Source organism: Colletotrichum truncatum, assembly GCF_014235925.2.
Source record: "Colletotrichum truncatum strain CMES1059 chromosome Unknown Contig_0004, whole genome shotgun sequence".
In the NCBI taxonomy this organism is placed as follows: Eukaryota; Fungi; Ascomycota; class Sordariomycetes; order Glomerellales; family Glomerellaceae; genus Colletotrichum; species Colletotrichum truncatum.
Window position 1 is genome coordinate 4,346,593 of NW_027222401.1, and position 13,954 is coordinate 4,360,546.

General features: G+C 49.6%; 5 protein-coding genes across 5 annotated transcripts; 3 read left to right on the forward strand and 2 right to left on the reverse strand.

Moving 5' to 3' along the window:
- Positions 1-83: 83 nt before the first annotated feature.
- On the forward strand, positions 84-700 carry CTRU02_207944 (uncharacterized protein; the record flags this gene model as incomplete). Its single annotated transcript, XM_070204995.1, has 3 exons — positions 84-310; positions 343-562; positions 611-700. The coding sequence occupies 3 exons, from the start codon at positions 84-86 to the stop codon at positions 698-700; spliced, it is 537 nt and encodes a 178-aa protein (XP_070061528.1).
- Positions 701-4,220: 3,520 nt separating this feature from the next.
- On the reverse strand, positions 4,221-5,039 carry CTRU02_207945 (uncharacterized protein; the record flags this gene model as incomplete). The annotated part of the gene is made up of 1 exon (XM_036729270.1): positions 4,221-5,039. One exon carries the CDS (start codon positions 5,037-5,039, stop codon positions 4,221-4,223), a length of 819 nt encoding a protein of 272 aa, XP_036579102.1.
- A 153-nt stretch (positions 5,040-5,192) lies between these two features.
- Positions 5,193-5,513, reverse strand: CTRU02_207946 (reverse transcriptase domain protein; the record flags this gene model as incomplete). Its single annotated transcript, XM_036729269.1, has 1 exon — positions 5,193-5,513. One exon carries the CDS (start codon positions 5,511-5,513, stop codon positions 5,193-5,195), a length of 321 nt encoding a protein of 106 aa, XP_036579101.1.
- A 1,871-nt stretch (positions 5,514-7,384) lies between these two features.
- Positions 7,385-7,753, forward strand: CTRU02_207947 (uncharacterized protein; the record flags this gene model as incomplete). The annotated part of the gene is made up of 1 exon (XM_036729267.1): positions 7,385-7,753. The coding sequence occupies one exon, from the start codon at positions 7,385-7,387 to the stop codon at positions 7,751-7,753; it is 369 nt and encodes a 122-aa protein (XP_036579099.1).
- A 4,074-nt stretch (positions 7,754-11,827) lies between these two features.
- Positions 11,828-13,291, forward strand: CTRU02_207948 (pectin lyase F-1-like protein 3; the record flags this gene model as incomplete). The annotated part of the gene is made up of 1 exon (XM_036729266.1): positions 11,828-13,291. The coding sequence occupies one exon, from the start codon at positions 11,828-11,830 to the stop codon at positions 13,289-13,291; it is 1,464 nt and encodes a 487-aa protein (XP_036579098.1).
- Positions 13,292-13,954: the final 663 nt, after the last annotated feature.

Genomic DNA, 13,954 nt, shown 5'->3' on the forward strand with positions numbered 1-13,954 from the left:
CAAGACCCAACATAAGTAGGTCGTTGGTCCCAGGTTGGGGATCCGTCAATCGTGCTTCCTGATTTACCTATGATGCTGACACTATGTCAGGTCACGTTTCTGAAAATCCTGCGATTTCCACTCTTCGTCGTTATCGTCGTTCCCTTAACATTGCGGAGAACGGGTTTGAGGTCATGCCTTGTCGTCGCTGTCGGTCTAAGGGATTGCGCTGTAAAATGCTGCCCGGTTCCTTGGTTTGTGGAGAGTGTGTCGCGGTGGGCGGCACTCGTCGTTCGTGCAACGCTTCCGATGATGCGATCTGTCAACGTTCGTGTGGTTTTGGGTCCGTTTGTTTTTTGCTCGTGCTAATTCGTATATAGTGGAACGTCTGATGGTTGAATCTCGGCGTTTGGACGATGAGGAGGAAAAAACCGAGGAATTGTTTCGAAAAAGGATGGAGGCGCTGCAAAAGGCGCAGGCCGAAGTGAATGAGACACTTGCGAAGTTGGATCGTGTTCGCAAGGCTAAGCGAATAGTGTTCAAAAAAGGTCGCAAGGAGACCTCGGTGGTGGCTGAAGAGGGGGTAGCGGAGCCTTCTCTTGCCGAGTCTTCCTTGGTTCTTGAGGCATAGTCGGTGGGTGCTTTTGGTGCGGTAGACCTGGATGCCGTCTTCGGTGATTGGAATCCGGGTACTCTAAACTTCTTATCGGGGGAGTCTTAGTTGGGTTCGGGTGTTCCTAGGCGAATAAATGGTTTTCCTTGTCGCGGTCTGTCTGCCTCTGCTGGTGGTCTGACATGTCTGTGTAGGTGTTTGATGCGTTGGTAACCAGTGTTGTCTGTCGGGGTTGGTGTCGCTGGCGCTGCTGGCGTCGTTTCTCGTTCTTGGTGTTGTTGCTAGTAGGTCGCGAGTTCGTCCTTCGCATTGGTGATGTTCTTGGCTGGTTCCCATGTGTTGTCTTCGTGACCATATCCTTTCCACTTGATGAGGTATTGGTATCCTTCTGGTTCTTCAAGGTGGTCGATGATTCGTTCGACTTCGTACTCTGGTTCGTTGTCTTCCACAATGATAAGGTCGTTTGTCTATGATCCTTGTGGTGCTGGTTCGAGTAGCGAAATGTGGAATGTTGGAAAACACTTTATCGTGTCGGGTAGGTCGAGTTCGTAATTGACTGGTGAAACTTTTCGGAGGATTTTGAAAGGTCTGAGTTTCTTGAAATCTAACTTGTCGTTTGGTCGTTTCGTTTTGATATTTCGCCGTATGAGATAGGCGCTATCTCCCTCCTTCAAGGTTAGTCCCTCAATCCTTCGTTTGTTGCTGAATCGTGTCATTTGTTGTCGTACAAATTCGAGTTCTTTTCGTGCGTTGTCTTGGATTTCCTTGATTTGGTTGGCTGTGGCGACGGCCTTGATTGCTGCAGACGTGCCTGATCGTGGTTCTCCGTATGCGGTTGGCTCGAATCCGTAGTTGAGGTAGAAAGGGGATTCCTTGGTGCTTTCTCCTATTGCGCTGTTGTAGGCAAATTGGGCTATTGGTAGGAGTACCACCCAATTGTCCTGGTTGTAATTGACATAGGCGCGGAGGTAGGTTTCGAGGATCTGGTTGACTCTTTCTGTTTGTCCGTCGGTCTGCGGGTGAAATGCGGTAGACATTGCTTGCTTGATGCCGAGTTGCGATGTAATTGATTTCCAAAATTTGGAAGTGAAGATCTTGTCTCTGTCTGACACAATTTCCTTAGGTGTTCCGTGATTGGCGATGATGTACTTGAGGAATGTGTAGGCGAATTCTTCGGCGTTGCTTGCTTCCTTGTACGGGATGAAGTAGGCGTACTTCGTGAGTCTGTCGACGATGACGAGAACGCTGTCAAAGTAGACTCCCGTAAGGGGTTCTCGAGACTTCGGTAGTTTGACAATAAAGTCGAGTGATATAGAGTGCCAGGCGGTTTGCGGCACAGGCAAAGGTTGTAACAATCCATAAGGTTGGTGTCGGGCTGGTTTGCTTTTGAGGCAAACCTTGCAATCCTTAATTGCTATTGCGACACGTTCTCTAGTGACCTTTTCTCTATATTGTTGTCGTAGTCGTTTCCAGGTTTTTGTGATTCCTTGGTGACCGTGTGCTGGCCGAGCGTGGAACTCCATGATTGCTTCATCGTCCAGTCCGCTAGTCGAGCTAGCACTAGATCGTCTGGCCATCATCAAGAGTTTTGTAGCAGGCACGAGGTCTCTATTCTCGTTGTGTTTGAGAATCACCTGGGTCTCGTTTGGTACCGGGACATTGTAGTCCGGACGTCGGCTGAGGGCGTCGGCCCTGCCGTTCTCTGATCCTTTCCGATAGATGATTCGGAAATTGAATTCTGAGAGGAATTCTGACCATCTGATTTGTCGTTTATTAAGTTCCTTCGAAGTAGTGAAGTAGGCTAGGTTCTTGTGGTCCGTATACACAAGTACTTAGTAGATGGTTCCTGAGAGTTAGGGTCGCCATTCCTTGAATGCTTCGATGATTGCCATGAGTTCTTTGTCGTAGATCTGGTAGTTGAGTTCTGATCCGCGGAGCTTGCGTAAGAAGAAGCCACAGGGGTGCAGGCGTCCTTCTGAGTCTCGTTAAGATAATTGTGCTCCTAGCGCGAAATCTGAGGCGTCTGTTTCTACTTCGAATTGTTCTAGTAGGTTGGGAATCATCAGGACTGGTTCGCTAGTAATGCGGTCCTTGATTGTTTGAAAGGCGGTTTCTTGTTTTTCTTTCCACTCGAATGGTTAGTCTTTCTTGCTAAGGTCCGTAAGGGGTGCGTTGATTTTTCCGTAAAGTCCGATGAACTTTCGGTAAAAATTGACGAATCCGAGGAATCCTTGGACTTCCTTGAGGTTCGTCGGTGTCGGCCATTCTTTAACGGCTTGAACTTTCTTTTTAGACATGCTGATATGTCCGGGAGTAATAGTGAATCCGAGGTATTCTACTTCTTGGGTGTGAAATGTGCTTTTCTCAGGTTCAACCAGGAGTTTGGCGTCTTGGAGGGCTTGAAGTACGAGGTGTACGTGCTCCTTGTATTGTTCCATCGTTGGTAAGAAGATGAGGATGTCGTCAAGGTAGACGACTACGAAGATGTCCACGTATTTCCTGAGAACTTGGTTGATCATGTTCTGGAAAGTGGCTAGGGCATTGGTGAGACCGAAAGGCATGACGAGGTACTCGAAATGTCCTCTGCGTGTTCTGAAGGCGGTCTTCCATTCTTCTCCTTGCTTCATTCTGATGAGGTTGTAGGCACCCTTGAGGTCTAGTGCCGTGAAGTAGTTGGCTCCGTGGAGGAGTCGTTGTAGTTCTTCGATTAATGGTAGCGGGTACCGATTTTTAATCGTCATTTCGTTGAGCATTCGGTAGTCGACACAAAGTCGTAGTTTTCCGTTCTTTTTTGGTACGAACAGGATTAGGCTTCCTGCTGGTGATGTTGATTCTCTGATGTAGCCTTTCTCGAGGTTTTCGTCGAGGTATTTGTCGAGGGCTTCCATTTCTGTTGGGTTGAGTCTGTAAATTTTGTTGAACTTGGGTTCCTTCCCCTCCTTAATGGGGATTTCGTGATCGAAATTCGTGTGTTCGGGCAGTCCGGTTTCCAGTTCGGCTGCGAAGAGTTTTTCGTAGACTCTGTATTCTTCTAGGATAGACAGAAGTGGATCGTCTTTTTGTTCGAGATCCGTTTGCTTCAATGGTCGTGATGCGGCTTCTTTCGCCTTGAGGTAGCAGATGTATCGTTTTGCTGTTCTTTGGTGGGTGGATCTGTTTGAGGCCTGGGTTCTGCAGGGCTGCTCAGGGACTAGATCGTCGTTGTCCCAATGGAGTTGGCCTGTTCTCCAATCTATCCGTGGGTTGTTCTTTTCCAGCCATGGTATTCCTAACACAATGTCGTATGCACCGAGTTCGGCAATGTCGAATTGGAGTTGTTCGTTTCGATCCAGGTAACTCATCTCGAGGGGCGCAGTCTCGTTTTTGATGGTTCCTCCTTCGTACTGGACTTGTTCTCCTTCTATGTTGCTGAGCTGGTACGTGTGTTCCTTCTTCTGCCATGGTAGTCGTAGTCGGTTCACCGCTTGGGGTGATACAAAATTCATTTCGGCTCCGCTGTCGATGAGCGCGATGGTTGTCGTGTCGTTGATGGTAACTGCGAGTTGCAGGTGTACTTTCTGGTCTAGGAATGCTAGACAGATGGACCTTGTCGTTGTTGCCTGTCTCGGTCCTTCATCGGTAGGCGAGTCTAGTTTTTTGACTGCTCTAGTTGTCTTGGGTAGGTGATGTGCTTCCCTTCTCGTCGTGCCTTCGTGAGGCGATTTTCCTGGAATCGGAGCCTCGGGGGGCTCGATCCTTCTTGTAGGAGTCTGTAGGCTTTTGCCTTTTGGGTTGCGTGGATGAGGCATTCGTCCGTTCGACATTCTTCCCACTTCATGTTTTTGTCGTGGGTGCACCTCATGGGGTATTGTCGGCTGGGGGTGAACGTGGCGATGTTGCCGTCGAACTTCCTGAGTTCCCACCCTGTGAGAGTGTGGGCGGTGTAGACGTTTCGTAGGGGGGTGTTGTCGTATTTCCTGGGTTGGAAGTGGTGTTCGTATTTTTCTCCCATGTGCGTCTCGCAGTGGTCGAAGAAGCACTGGGCCCAAAAGAGGTAGCGATGGCTTGGGTCCGTGATTCTGAGGTAGGGGTGATCTTCGATCCTGAGTTGCGGGGTGTAGTGCGTCCTGGGTCCCATGTTTGGCACGCCATAAAGTTCGATGAATTGCTCATCATTGTGCTGATTTACTTGCTTGTGTGCAATGCGTTCGGGGGTGTTGTCCTTCTCGGGTTCCTCTTCAGAGCTGGTGTCGTCCACACTGGGGGTGAGCCCATAGGCGATCTCCGTCTGAGCACGTTGGCAGGCAACGTCACGAGGTTCGTCCGAGTCGTAGGGTGAATCTTCTCCTTCTCCGAACGTCCAGTTGCTGGTGAGACTGAGGATTTGTTGTTCAGTCAGGGGGTCGTGCTGATATTCAGGTTCCTTATCCGAATCTTCTTCGTTCTCGAATTCCCTAATTCGATTCATTTCGCGTTGAACTTATGCTTCGGAGTCTCTGATCCTTTATCGGGTTTCTTTATCGTAACCCATGGGATTGTCGTAGGTAGCTTGCCTTGAGGTGATGCGTGGGGCTGACGAGCCTGCGGGTTCAAGTTGTTATACTCGTAGCCTCCCGTCAAGTTATTCGGTGGTTTTTCTGATCATCTTGCTGTTGGCCCGGGAGGCCATTGCAAGGGTTTTGCTGGTAGGCCAGTGTCCTGTCATTTCTTTGTCGCTGAGGTATACAGGGCATTTGTCGTCGTAGCATCCTGTCCACGATAGGGATGCGTGGGGTGTCTTAGTTGCCATACTAGCTTGCTTAGTTCGCTCGGGTACTGGCTTCCAGTTGGGCTTCTTGGGTTGTCCGCAGTCTCTGGCGATATGTCCTATTTTTTCGCAATTGTAGCACTTGGGGTTCCAAGGTTTCTTGTCGTTGCTCTTGGTAGCGGCACTGAGGTCCATGGGTCCGCTGTGTTGTCCATAGGAAGTGCTTTGTCGGGTGTTGTTCCAGTTGTTGCGGGGTCTGTTGTCGTTCCGCTGGTTGTTGAACTTGTGCTGAGGCTGCCATTGGTACTTGCGTCCTGAGTTCGGGTTTTGTCTTTTCTCTCCTCGTTCCTTTCGTCGTTCGTAGAGGCGGTTGTCGATCTTGATAGCATGTTCGACGTAGGCGAGGAAACTGGGGGGTGTCTCTAACTTAGCCATTTCGTCCTTAACGTCATCTTTGAGTCCTTGGTAGAAGGCGAAGACCTTGCTTTCGTCGGTCATGTGGAGTCTTGCAGCTAATCGTCTGAACTCGGCGGCGTAGAGCGTGGCTGACTTGGTTTGTCGCAGGTGTGATAGGTCTCGCTCGGCCTGCCTTCGCTCATCGGGGTCGAGGAAGAGGGATTCCAGGGCTTTAACATAGCCTGCGAAGCTGAAGAAGATGCTCTTCACCTCTTCGCTATATTTTTCGACCGGGTTGTCGAGCCATTCTTGTTGCAGGGGCTCGAACTAGGCGAGGGCTCTTCCTCGTAGGAAAGTGGCCGCGTGCACCACGCGTTCGGTGTCGTTCTGGAAAGTGTTGATGTGGAAGGCTTGGTAGGTCCGTACCTGAACCAAGTGTCCTTTAAGTTGTCCTGGGGTCCCGTCGAAGGTAGAGGGGGTGTTGAGCTTGAGGCGTTCGCGTCCTTCGACCGGGGCGGAAATCACGTTGGCGGCAGCTCGAAGGGTGTTGACTTCCTTCTCAAGTTCCTGAGTCTTGCGCGCTTGCTCCTGAAGTTCCTTGAGAGCAGTGGCGTTTTGGTTGAACATGTCGCGCATCTCCTTGAAGTCCTTGGTGGTTTTGTCGAGCTGTCGTTTGAGTTCTTCGGTGTCGTCCTCGCTGTCTGAGTCGTCCTTCATTTTCTGGTCCTCGACTTCCTGGGCCAGGCTCTGAGGAGCTTTTCCTCCAGAGGTGGATGAGGATCCGGGGGTAGGAGACTTGACAGAGGCGCGGGAAGACATTCTGTACTGTTTAGTAGGTATCAATAGTCAACTTACTGAACAGGAGCAATCAAAGTGTTACGGTCAGCTATCCGACAGTAGGGTCTGCTAACAGAAGTTGGGGATTGACGCTAGTAAACAGTATTGTCGTGTCGTAAGTCTGGTTCGTAGGTCGTAGGCTGTGTCGTAGATCGGTAGTCAGAGGCTAAGGTGATCAATCTTAGGCTCAACAAGTATTCGCAGTGAAGGTAAGCTGAAAGTATCCTGAGGATGAATACAAAGTTGATTGCTGAAGAGCTATGGAAGTCTGACTATGAGTCGAGCTCAGGTCATACTATATACAAGTCCGAACAGTACCCTTTGTTTGTTTTACCGTTCCTGATCCTGACGGGGTCCGTTCCTCGTTCATACGGATCCCGATTGATTGATTGATTGATTGATTGATTCCTACACGGTTATGAAGCCGCTCTTATGCTAGCAGCTATGCCCGGAAAGCGGGGTTTGGCAGACAGCCGAAGCATCGACGATAAACCGCGACGCCCCACTTCGCCCTGTTGTTGGATCAGGACCAGCTGTCCCCAAGCTCCCACTATGCTATCTATTCTTGTGTGTTTATGCCCTCTGTTGAAGATTGTTGTCCTCCTGCCTGCTCTCTCGCTTGGTGTTGCCTTCTAGAATCCTTCTTTCGCGTCCTCCTACTTCGGTTCTGTTGGTGCTAGGCACCATGTCTGGTTCTGTATACCTATAGTCTCCCCCCAGCCCTCAGCTTCGTCTCTTTATCTTGTCCGCATCCTCTCAGACTCGCATGTGCTATATCTCAGTTGAATCTGTAAATCTTTTTGTTGCCTCATGCTGGGTTCCTATGTGGCTCTATGTTTCCATCTTTCGACCACCACCTCCATCCACCGCCTGGAGTCGGACTCAATCCGCAAAACACAATGCTCCAACCGCTTCGATTCGTCCGATTACTAAGTATGAGAGCTCGTACACAGATTCCGCAGACATTGTCATACGTTGAAGGGGCGACAATCCTTCTTCGCGGAGGGGGCGACAGGGGACCAATCTGTCTGCAAACTGTAGTATTTTGTGGCATCGATCGTAGCATGCCTGGTGTCTGGTGCTTTCTCTATGCAGGAGGTGATACCGTTCTGTCGGGCTTGTCGTCGTTGTTGTCGCGGGACGTTGCAAACTTTGTCGGGGGTGATAGGCGACCCATAACCTATCGGTGGCTGTGGTGTTGATGTTTGTTTGGGCTTGGTCGTTGTGCTCACGTGATAGCCCGTGACTCAACCGCGGTGGTGTCGATGGTGTTGTCTATTGACGTGTCATACTTTGTGGCTTGCTCTCGAATTTTTCGTGGTCAGAGCCCGCCCGCGGCCACGAGCAGGCTCTTTGGGAGCAGAATCAATGCCGAGGATGACATTATGCCCAAAGTGACCTCTGAGAGCGCGAGCGGGCGTGGTTTGATCAATTTGATGCTGTTTTCAAAAATTTCGTTCTCGCTGTTGTTGATGTTTTTTTCATACGGATCCCGTATGTGCCAAGGACGGACTCCGTATTCTTGGCGTACGGATCTAATCTCTTATCTTATCGTCACGTGACTTGCACCATAGTTCTTCCGTTCCCGAGTGAGTCCCTGTTGTTCCCGTGATCCTGCAGTACAAATGTCCTGTTCTAGCCGCCCATATATCTCTAAAACATCAACAACAGCGAGAACGAAATTTTTGAAAATCGGAGCAAAAACGGCCCCAAATACGCGTGCTCGCGGCCACAGAGCCCCCTTCGATGCAATGCCATCCTCGGCCTTGATTCTACGTCCCAAAGGGGCCCAAGATGGCCGCAGAGCACGCCCCGACTACAATGAAAAACTTGAGAGCAAGCCGCAAAATACGACATATCAATAGACAACACTGTTACCACCACCACAGGCGAGCCACAAGCCGCTACACGAAGCACTAAGACTGCGCCCAAACAATCAACTTCAACACAACAGCCGCCGACAGGTTTTGGGTCACCTGTCACCCCCGACAAAGTTTGCAACGTCCCACAACGACGAAGATAAGTCCGACAGAACAGTATCACCTTCCGCACGGAGAAAGCACCAGGCATTAGGCATGCTACGATCGATGCCACACAATACTACAGACCATAGACAGACTGGTCCCCTGTCGCCCCTTTTGCGAAGAAGGATTGGTGTCCCTTCAACGCGCGACAATGTCTGCGGAATCTGTGCGGGAGCTCTCATACCCAGTAATCGAACATGTCGGAGTCAGTGGAGCATTGTGCTTCGTGGAAGACCCTTGGGCCAATGTAGTGGAGGGCAATAGTGGTCAACAGGCAAGAAACAAGAGGCCACATAGGAACCCGGCAGGAGGCAACAAAGAATTTACAGATGCAACTGAGAAAACGGCACATACAAGTCCGGGAGGATACGGACAAAACAAAGAGACAAAGCTGAGCGCTGGGGGGAGACTGTAGGTACAAAGAACCAGATACGGTGCTACCAGCACCAACTGAACCGAAGCAGGAGGACGCAAAACAAGCATTCTAGAGAGCAACACAAAAGCGAGAAAGCAGACAGGAGAGCAACACACTTCTTCAACAGAGGGCACAAACACACAGAATAGAGAACATAGTAGGGAGCTTGGGGATAGCTGGCCCTGATGCAACATCAGGGCGAAGTGGGGCGTCGCTGTTCATTGTCGACGCTTCGGCTACCTGCCAAACCCCGCTTTCCGGGCATAGCTGCTGGCATAAGAGCGGCTTCATAACCGAGTAGGAATAAATCAATCAATCAATCATGTTCTAGCCGCCCGACGCCCAAGTGGGTCGTTCAGCTGTTATCCTTGTTTACGGGTCGTAACACCTAGGTCTACCAAACTGTTACCTCATGTACTCCAAGTCAGAATGCATCTATTCTCTTGAACTTCCAGTAATTTGATTTGTAATGGCGATTTCTGCTGATATGGAACGCTACATTACAACGGCAGTAGGACGAAAGTGCATGCAAGGTACTGCTCAAGTTTGGACGTACTGCGGATAAAACGTGGCTACCAAAATGGGGATTTCTAGGTTTGGCAAAAATGGCGCCTTGCCGCAGTCAATGGTATAAAGAACCTCACAATTATGGTGAAAAGTCCTAGGCAGTCATTTAAACAGTTAGCTGAATAGAAAGTATTTGCATGCTGAAGGTGATGGTTCCGTTTTCAGACGTTATGAGATGTAGATATACTGGTGTTTTTCAGCTTCAATAACCTTGGCAGTTCCTTAGGAACCATATCGAACCCTCTTTTGAGCACTGCTTTTGTTTTCCATTTCTTTGGAACAAGAGAACAGAAAATCTTCGTAGCAACGGCTATCTTTCCTAGGTATCAGCAAAATTTACCTCCATGTTGGGAATATATTGGGAATGAGACAGCCACGATAGCTCTATTATTCCGCCGACGCACTGATGCTCAAGTCAAGCAATTTTGTTGTCTGCAGATTGAGCCAGCGTCGCCATACAAGCGACGCATCCAAGTGATACTGGCTCACGTACTGGCAGTAAGACAGCTGGGCTTACTTTGATGAGCATGGTATAAGGTCAACTAAATGTCCCCTGTTTTACAAATAATCAAGCCAAGTAAAATCTGCCGAACTTCCTAGCTACCAAGAGTGCTGTTACATGCCTTTACATGCCTTTACATGCCTAGTATAGTGGATTCATCAAGCTGTAACGATAAAAGCGGACCCATAATTACGCTACTATGATTGTGGTTTATATGTTTCGTTACACACCCCCTCAGATTTGCGGGATGCTCCGAATCTGAAGCTACCTAATTCTCTGGGCGTTCGGGTACACGGCTGAGATCTCGTAGACAGCCAATGCGCTTTATAGCCAGGCTTGCATTGGTCCGAGTTTTGTCATCTGTTCAAAACTAGTTCCATGAAACGGGTAAGAACTCTGGGTTCGGGTGTCAAAGCGACAATCGCACAACAGCACTACAGCACATAGGGAATAGATTGGACTCATGACCGTAACCGCAAAAGTAAAACAAAAATTTGGCTGGCATACCTGTGATTTACATGCTTAGTCGCACGCGTTCATTTTCAGAGGCTGGTGGCGCCACCAGGTTGCCTCTGGCACTGGAAGTTACAAAAAGAAACTTGATCACCAACGAGATGACACATTTTTACTTGGGGGTACATCGTCTTGGAGCCAGCGAGGTTAGCGCATGGTGTTCCGAGTCGGGGATTAGTCGAGGGGCAAAAGAGTATCTAATGACTGGCTATAAAAATGAGAATGAGAGTAGATGAGTAGTGAGTTGGGATAATGGAAGAAAAACAATAAAATGAAACGCATCATGAGGTTTCAGAATCCCCATTCCCTGAACAAATTTTATCCAGAGAGACCAACATCTAACAACGAAACACAACTGAAAGTAGAGGTCAACTTGTGGCCGGCTATTCTATTCCTAATCGAAGACTTACTTGCTCTTTGTTCTATCAATTGCACGGACGTCGCCAAGATTCCATCATATAGCAAAAAGCTTGGGCAGTAGCCTGAGCTTCTCCAGACCTTCAACAACAAATCAGTGATATGCTCTACACTTAGCCCGCGTTTATTACCGTGACCAAATAATGATCACTTTATTTTCCTCAAAGCTATCGAAAGCGTTTTCAACCACTGGACTATCATCCAGTGCAGGCTCTATCAGCCCCGCTGGGCTGATCGTACCAAGGCAATCGATTATAGAGTTGCGGAATATTAACTCATCGTGTTGGTCCCCACCCGCGTAGTTTTTTCCACAATCACCCATGAATTTAAAATGACAGGACTTGATGCAGGGATGTGTGCAGGAGCCAAGCTACCTATTCGGCAAACAATGCCGTGCAATGACATTCCCACGCTCCACTATTCCTCTCTTTTTGTAAAAGCGTTCCCAGATCACCCCACCATTTTGACCAAAAGTGCTTTAGCAAATCTAGTTTAAACCGATTTAACGCTCCTTTTGTCATTTACGCCGATATTGAGGGGACAACTGCCTCACATAAGGGGAAGTCCCCCTTTAAGCAACGTGCCATGGTTTTGAAATAGTATATCTGAACCAACATGTCCTATTTTTCGTATTCATTTTGCTCCTCAGACCTGTCTCTTTTGCCGTTCTGTCACTCTCATTTTTCTCTTTGAAACCGTTTGCAAACTCTCATTCGTTTAGTTTGCATCCATACACACATTACGCTGGCGTGATTCTTTAACCCAACTTTTACTGAACCAATTCCAGCACGCTCATTCGTCAAAAACAACCAAGTCGAGTTTTCACTCACTTTTCAGGATGCATTTCCAAACTGTTCCCCTTCTCCTGAGCGCCATCGCGGCAGCTACTACCGTTTCCGCTCAGTCTGTGGTCGGTAAGGCTTACGGTTTCGCCACCGGTGTCACTGGTGGTGGCTCCGCTGCCGCTGTCACCCCCAGCTCTGCCGCAGAGTTGGCCAAGCTTCTTTCTGACGACACCCCTCGCACCATTGTTATCGACAAGACCTGGGACTTCACTGGTACCAAGGCTACCGGCGCCGGATGTGACAGGAAGACCTGCAGTTCCAAGAACGGAGGCCAACTCTATCTCGGAACCCTCTCCTGCGGCGGCTCGGACAACGTCGCCGTCAGCTCCATCTCTTACGACAAGGCGGGCACCGAGCCCCTCATTGTTGGCAGCAACAAGAGCATCATTGGAAAGAATGGCAAGGGAGTCCTCAAGGGCAAGGGACTGCGCATCAAGAAGGGCGCGAAGAACGTCATCATTCAGGGTTTCGAGGTTACGAACTTGAACCCTGGCATTGTTTGGGGTGGTGATGCCATCGACCTCCAGGGTGGCAACGACGGTGTCTGGATCGATCACATGAAGATTTCCCTGGTTGGCCGCATGTTCATCGTCACTCACTACGACGGCTCCCGCGTTACTGTCTCCAACAACGAGTTCGACGGCCAGACTACCACTTCCGCCTCTTGCAACGGCGACCATTACTGGACCATGATGTTCTACGGCAAGGGAGACCAGGTCACCCTCGACAAGAACTACTTCCACGATGTCTCCGGCCGTGCCCCTAAGCTCGGCGAGCCCGGCGTTACCGGCACCTTCCAGGCCAGCAACAACTACTTCAAGAACATGAAGGGCCATGCTTTCGACATCTACTCCGGTGCTAGCGCCCTTCTCGAGGGTAACGTCTTCGACTCCGTGTCCACCCCCATCACCAAGCAGGGTGCTTCCGTTTCCACCGTCTTCAACGTCAAGGACTCTGCCGCTGCGTCCAAGTGCTCTTCTACCATCGGCCGTGCTTGCCAGGTCAACAGCCTTGCCTCCAGCGGTGACTGGCCTTCGCTGGCTGGCACTGGAGCTCTCTCTGCTCTTGCAAAGGCCAAGAACTACCTCGTCACTCCCGTCGCTGCCAGCAAGGTTGCCAGCCTCGTCAGTGGCTCCGCTGGTCCCGCCAACGTTGGTTCTGCATCCAGTGCTTCCAACGCTACTCCCGTCACCTCTACCCCTGCTAAGGAGTCGACCTCTGTAAAGGAAGAGGCTGCTGCCCCGGTTGCTTCTACCCCTGCCAACACCGGAGCATCTCCCGCTCCTGCCACCGGTGCCGAGGCTAAGGCCTGGGCTCAGTGTGGTGGTCAGGGCTGGACTGGCGCAACCAACTGCGCATCTGGCACTACCTGCGTCAAGCAGAACGAGTGGTACTCTCAGTGCTTGAGCAGCCGCAAGGCTAGATCCATTCTGCGTCGCCGCCAAATTCAGGCTTAAGGCTTTCGCTCATCACCACATTGCTTGTTTTCGTGATGGAAACAATAGCGTGCACATTTGTCCAGTAAAGAGGTTGCCAACCTCAGTATATGTTTCGTTTCGCTATATACTTTATTTCTATTTGAGCTAGCTCAAGTCATGAATTTAATTCAAAAATCATTCAAAATGTCCATACCCGAACAATAAGTGAAATGAGCAAATGCCAGCAAAATATCCTATCAAGGCCAGGGGTAGTTGCCTACAGATCATCCTCATGAGGGGAACTAGCCAATACTTTTTCTAGACAGCCAGATAAGCTGATTGCAAAGGACTGTCTCATTGTACCTCTGAATTTTGAGTCTGATATAGGTGCTAGCAATCATCTGGATATCAAGAACGCCGGAATGCAGCTATGGGAAGTTTAGGGGTTCATAGCCTAAGGTACAGTCATGTATCTGATGTGAAGGGAAAATGGGTGTAAAATCAGGGACGATGTATCTGTAGCCGACCACGCCTCGAAGGGATGGCAAAGAGTCGCAACAAGTGATGGGGCCCAAGTTACCCTTGCAAGTTACCCATGAAACCATTTTTGAAGCTATACATCATTCGGGAAGGAGACTGTCCACAAATTTCCCAATCGAGGCAATATAGCCACGCTTGTTTGAAATACACGATGTTGCATTC